The sequence below is a fragment of the Epinephelus moara genome, chromosome 8 (genome assembly GCF_006386435.1).
Source record: "Epinephelus moara isolate mb chromosome 8, YSFRI_EMoa_1.0, whole genome shotgun sequence".
Taxonomy (NCBI): Eukaryota; Metazoa; Chordata; class Actinopteri; order Perciformes; family Serranidae; genus Epinephelus; species Epinephelus moara.
Window position 1 is genome coordinate 6,815,651 of NC_065513.1, and position 6,800 is coordinate 6,822,450.

The window sequence follows — 6,800 nt, forward strand, 5'->3', positions numbered from 1 at the left end:
ATGTCGGTCACTGGCCATAAATGTGAGGGCAGCCTTCGCAGCTACTGGGCACCCAGCATCTCCGACCGGGAGAAGTGGAGTAAAATCCTCTCCTCTGCTCCCGTTTGTCTGGTGAACGCCTCTCCTCTGTCAATACACTCTGCCAGCAATTTAATAATATTGATGCCAGTTATAACATTTGAATCTTTTAGTAGTAAGCCATGTAATAAGCGGGATAATGTATAGTGAGCCAGTGACTGTTGAAAAATAACTGTGCTGCGTGTTGGGGTTCCATTCCCCTGTCGGGAGTTATTTTTCAACAGTCACCGGCTCACTATACATTATCCCTTATGTGTCTACTGTTGTTTGTACTGATACTGTACATATTGGTATAATTTACTGGGAGCTGTTTGTACTAGTACTGTGCATTCTGGTGTAATTATTTGCATTACTATTTGTTTTTTCTCCAGATAAATCTGATAATCGTTGCTCGGTCTCTTTACTCATTTATTTAGTAGACTGTCCACACACCTTCTGATTCTACATATACATAGAGATATACTGGTGGCTTTACAGCCTACATTTTTTTATTATCTCTGATCCCCATGGTCAATTTGGTCGTTGCGACAGTGCGACGCAACACCACTAATGCTAGGTGGCGCCAAGCTAAAAAAAAAACGAATCCTATCTGTTGCCTCTTGAACATCACTGAGTCAGTTTGTTTTGGAGAGGAAGTGACCTTTGTGGAAAATTCAGCTCCTGGTAAAAAAAAAAAAAAAAAACTCTGAACCTCTGGATCAGAAGTAAATTGAGCACACATTAAGTTATCAGAGAAAAATTGTGAGCATGCATTAGCAGGTGCTTGGTTAGATCCCTGTCTGCAATGTGCAAGCAGCATTAAAAAAAACACTGCTTTGTAAAAGACAAAGAGACCTCTGCAGATAATTTGGCTCTTGGTTTAAAACCTCCTGAGCAAGTGTTAGGGACCATGCAATGAGTGAACAAGGATGCAAGAGTTGTTGACAAAACCATGGGATTTTATTTGCCTAAAAAATGCCTGTAAAATTAGAACTAAACAAATAGGCCTATAAAAGAACTTAACTATTCTCAATATAATAACTTAACAAAGTGTTCACTGAACAAACTGACTTGTCAAAATGACACACAAAGGAGCATATATAGTGGCTAGAATAGTCGTAAATATTACAAACAACAAACACTGCATGCAACACTACATTCTTTTTAAGGGCAGCTGCAGTACCTACTAAAAGTAAAAAGAAAAAGTATGCAGTTTGGACCCTCAGCCACACCTTTTGCTCCACCAGCAAGGGACCTCCCTAAACAACCACAGTAACATGTGTGGCTGTGGCCATCACATCAAGAAACACTGAAGGAATCCTAACTGGGAGAAATTTTAGTTGGTTGCAATCTGCAGTTCTCACCACTAGATTCTAGTGTTGGATGATAAAACGATAACCTATCGTATTGCGATAAACACTTATGCGCCAACGATAGAAAAAACGTTCGATATAACGTTAGATAATGTTACTGTATTCTGTCGGGAAAAAACACGAGTAAGGCCGCGCAAGTTACCCTCAGAGTCCGGCTTTGCAGGGTTGGTTGCATGAACACACTCACTTGCTCCCTGGTAACCTAGCAACAGTGTCATGCAAACAATATGTCTATGATGCAAACAGCTTACAACGTCAGGTTTGGTTGCACCATCCTCGTGTGTGGGCTTGTTTGTTTGGAAAGTCGCTTACAAATATTGGTAGTCGCGGTTGTTGTTGAAAGTTAAATTTTTACTGGATGTCCAGAGCTGTTACATGTCATTACAAGTCACCTCAGGTTTGCACTAACTTCCACATAGCACTTTCCTCACTATGTGAATCACTTATTCATCTGTACATAGTCTTCTGTTCAGCTGCTCATCTTTACAGATATGTTTGCCTGAAAGCATTTACTAGCTTTACTTGATGTTAAGAGAAAACTGTGCATTTTTTATTTTAGTTTTTATACCATTGTGTGTATGTTCATTTATTTGAGTGTTTTCTAATGGTTGTGTTGACATTACATTTTCCTCTGTCTGCCTTGACTGATGACTGTGATTGAAATCAGAAGAAAGCTATTGAGTTTAAAATAAATGTGTTAAAATTTATTTATTTTCTCCTGGTCCTTATTTTAAATAGGTTATTAAAAAAAATATCGACAATTATCGTTATCGATCAATATAAACCAGCTATATCGTGATGTACCTACTTTTCAGCCATATCGCCCACCCCTACTGGATTCCAACCAAATCCCCCTAAATCTTACACAGTGTTCCTTTTAAATTACAATGTCAGGTATTCAGTGGCTGTTTAAATACTCTTATTTGTTTCCATTCTGATCAAGTTAGACAAGTTACAGAATGTTGATATACTGAATCACACACCTCTGCCAAGTCCTCTCTGCTGCAGAAAAGTTATCCTTGTTGTTTCAGTGTAGTAATTTCATTTGTATCTTTCATTACTATCAGTAAACATTACATACCCCTGAATTGCAGATTTATTTATCTTTTTACTTGAAAGATACTGCCAGTGCACTGTCAATCAACAGAGACTGCTTTGTTGACTTTTGTTAAGATAATTCTTGATGAATACAAGTTGTTACGGAAAACTTTTAACAATAGTAAAACTATATCAAAACATCTGTTTAAGAAAACTCATGCAGGTAATCCAAGTCATATTTATCCAGTCGTATGCTCAGTACAGTCCTTTCCATGAGGAACTGACCTGAAAGTTTAATTTTCCTATGCTCTCTTCAAAGCCAGACTCCATTGACAAAAACAGTAATTTTATCTTGCTGAACACAGGAGCCGCTGGTTTACCACTGGCTCAATCTGTAATGTGTTTGAATTATTGTGTGACTTTGGGGAATCTGAACTAACCCTTTAAAACACGAAAGTCCCACAATATCATTGTGCCTTATTGTTGGTACTAATGGTCTAATGGTTAACCAAAGAAGACTGTCCATATTTTCATAACTTAACAAGTGAAACTAAACCCACTAAAGTTGGTGTTTCTCTCTCTCTGACATCTTAAATAGAGCCCAGTGGGATTTGTCACTTATGTCTTGTGTGTGTGTGTGTGTGTGTGTGTGTGTGTGTGTGCGTGTGTGTGTGTGTGTGTAGGCAGTGGACAGCAGTCTGTAACTGGAGTGGAGAACGCAGATGATGCCAACAGTTATTGGCAGATTCGTGGGAAGCCTAACCGTCCGTGTCAGCGCGGTGCAGCTATCAAGTGTGGTCAGGCCATCCGCATCACACACATGAAGACCGGTCGAAACCTCCACACACACCACTTCAGCTCACCCCTGTCTAATAACCAGGTCAGACAGCAGTACTCACACTTACGTTGAAGATATGTTTTTGATACAACAGTGGGCTCTATGGGACAGGGGAAGATAATGCAGGCTTTAGAGATACACACAGTATTTGTTAGGATATATTCATTGTTGGTGTGGGTTTGTTATCTTTCGCCTGCAGGAGGTTAGCGCCTTTGGAGAGAATGGCGAGGGTGACGACCTGGACGTTTGGACGGTGCAGTGTGACGGTGTTCACTGGGAGCGCGACGAGGCAGTGCGCTTCAAACACGTGGGCACCGATGTCTTCCTGAGCGTGACAGGCGAGCAGTATGGCCATCCCATCCGCGGCCAGCGGGAGGTGCACGGCATGAGCACTCCAAACCAGCACAACTGGTGGCGCTCCATGGAGGGCGTGTTCCTTCAGCCCAGCCAGATGCCGCTGCGCCACGATGAGCTCTGACATCATCACTAGGAGACACAAAGCATGTGGATTCAATTTGAGGGTTCCATAGCTCTCCTGGACCAAATGACGTCATGTGTGAAGGATGAAGAATACTTGACTGATGACTCATCTCAGTACATGTGAAGCACTCAGGGTGGTCTGAGACAAGGAGGATAATATTTTTCCCTAAAAGTTTGAATAAGAGCAATGATACTGTATGTAGTGTAGGCATATGGTCTATAGATCAGTTTCCTCCTTAGAGAATTTCAAAGTGAAGGAAATATTTTTTGTAAAAACCAAGGCTAGGTTACCAACTAGGTAAAGCAACTACCACTGGGCCCACAAAAGCCCTTAAAGACACACGTTCACTGTTGTAATCTGAATAATTTTGTAAATATGCACATCTAAAGAACAATATCAGTTGAAATGTTGATGGGCCTTGTGTCAAATAAAACCTTTTAGTTCAAGTTTTTGTTTGTGATGTACCACACACACAGACACACACACACATATGTATGTACAAACATACATATATAATTATACACCGATCAGCCGCAACATTAAACCACTGACAGGTGAAGTAAATAACATTGATCATCTCATTAGAATGCACTGTTCTGCTGGGAAACCCAGGGTCCTGGAATTCCTGTGGATGCCACTTGACACGCACCACCCACCCAAACACCATTACAGACCAGGTACCCCCCTCCATGGTAACATCACTCCCAGATCCAGCACAGGGCAGCAAGATCTCCTCCCCCAGCCCCCCCAGTTCGTTTTATATGTCCCTGAAAGTCATCTGAACTCTATGTACTGTCATATTCTAAAGGCTAATGAGTCAAAGTTGAACTAAGTGGCCCTCTCGCAGATCCTGGCCCTTTTACCACCACTGGCAACAGCAGAACTTAAAGCAACTTAGAATGTACCTCCTACTCAACCCCTCCTCAGTCACCAGAATAAATGTTGGCATTGTACATTTCTGCAAAACCACAGATACACTACATTTGTATTTTATTATGTAGCAGGTACGTTGAAACTTCATATTACACTGCTGTGGTTAACATGGTTAGGTTCAGGCACAAAAAGGTTATGGTTAGAAAACGACCAGGTTTTGACTTAAAATACCATGTTTTGCGGGTACAATTATTGCTGACAAACCAGGGATCGGTTGCTCCAGAACACCCACATTTGGTGCCTAAAAAGCTTCTGGAAACACGATGATGACTGGCCAAGCCACAACCAGTTTTATTGTTTGTTGGTGTTCAACAGTGGTCAGCAGCTTGGCAGGCATCTACTCTAGGTGTCACACTAGCCTCTCAAACCCCAGATAATGAAGTTATCTCATACATAAAGTACTTCCTTTGTGGTTTGCAGAAACGTTCAATGCCAACATTTTCCTCCAGTGACGAGACTGTCTTCATCTGTGAAGATGGCCGGAGCTTTACTAAAGGCATCTTCACAAAATGGCTAACCAGTTCTAAATCTTCCCTGAATTTTCTCTTAAAGGTCCAGTTTGTAGGATTTAGGGGGATATATTCGCAGAATATAATATAATCAATATGTTTTCTTTAGTGTATAATCACCTGAAAATAAGAATTGCTGTGTTTTTGTTACCTTACAATGAACTGCGTATATCTACGTAGGGAGCAGGTCCTCATCTATGGAGATCTCCATGTTGCATTGCCATGTTTCTGCAGAAGCCCAGAGCCTTGAGACTTTTCTTGTAAAGAAACAGAAGTTATATTTACATTCAGTGCTACTCATTAAAATGCATTGTGTGTATTCTTGAGGTCTAACAAAAGTTTAAAACAGTTTGAACTTTGTACCACTAGATCCACACAACAGCCAATCAAAACACTGATGAGTTGCAGTCTATAGCTCTTTTTAAATAGGAATTGTGCAAATTTGCAGGAAAGTCCAATCAGCCTTCGTTCAGCATTGGCAGTATAAAAACAAACTCGGGGAGTGCAGCAAAATGCCGCCTGCCGACTTTTGTTCATACAGAATGTGCCTTTTTCAGGGCAATGTGGGGCGTGAGCAAGTAACAAAATGTGTAGCTCAGCATGTGACGTAAACAGTGGCGTGCTCCAAGGGAGGCCGCGGCTGCTCAGTCCTCTCAGTTCTCTCATAAGTTGGCTCGTCCTTCACCATTCCCATCATTTGACGGTTAATGGCCTCTTCCTTTGCGAGGGCAAGGAGGGCACGCAATTCCTTGTCTCCCCAGTTGCTCATCAGTTGCGTGTCTTTCAGGTTTGCGTTTCCCTCTTGCTACTAGCTGCTCATTCCTATCAGCTGTTTCCTGTTAGTCCACCGCGAGTGGGTCGCACATGCTGCATCATCAACAGCTCCTCCCACAAGTCATCAACAGCCCCTTCCGTGGTGGAAGGGCGCCTTGTTCTTTATAGACCAAAAAGGTTCTGCGGCAGAAAATTGGGCACCTCGAATCAACTCGGCAATCCGGCTCTGTGTGTCTAAACCTGGTCTAAACGCTTGCAGCTTGTCTGCAAAACGGCCCTACATTCGCAGAAAATCTAGCAGTGTAAAATGAGCTATTGACTTAGCAGTTTTGGGGGTTATTGATTAACATTAAATATTTTTGCTAACATTCCAAGTATGTTAAGATATGGCAATGCTTTACTTTACAAGTCTTTAAATTCCCAATAATTTCCAAGATGTTACCTGGAAAGAACAATATCAATATGGGAAATGGTCACAGCGTTCAACTGGTGCACGTTTAGTACATTAATTTCAATAGCTTATGTGGCCAAGAGTCTTTTAGTCAGAGCACAAAAGGTCAGCTGAACATGCAAACACAGGATTTTTTTTTTTTTTTAAATCAGTTCACTAAGGTAGATATTCAATTTATTGGGTGAAAGATAAATTTATCAGCAACTATTTTCATGATTGAGTAATCATTTTACCCACTTTTTGAGCAAAAATATCAAATATCTTATGGTGTAGAGGAACCTGACAACAGGAACAGACTTGACCAACAGCTGCATCACAAGTATTTAAATTGAAATGGTGAAAAAGA

At 41.1% G+C, this 6,800-nt stretch overlaps 1 protein-coding gene across 1 annotated transcript in view; it reads left to right on the forward strand.

Annotated features, from left to right (window-relative positions):
• sdf2l1 (stromal cell-derived factor 2-like 1) overlaps positions 1–4,233 on the forward strand; it is an 8,071-nt gene extending 3,838 nt beyond the window's left edge. Inside the window, exons 2-3 of the mRNA XM_050051961.1 lie at positions 3,152–3,348; positions 3,506–4,233. Of these exons, the coding sequence (XP_049907918.1) occupies positions 3,152–3,348; positions 3,506–3,784 (476 nt within the window). The 3' untranslated portion in view covers positions 3,785–4,233. The remainder of the gene's footprint in view (positions 1–3,151; positions 3,349–3,505) is intronic.
• Positions 4,234–6,800: the final 2,567 nt, after the last annotated feature.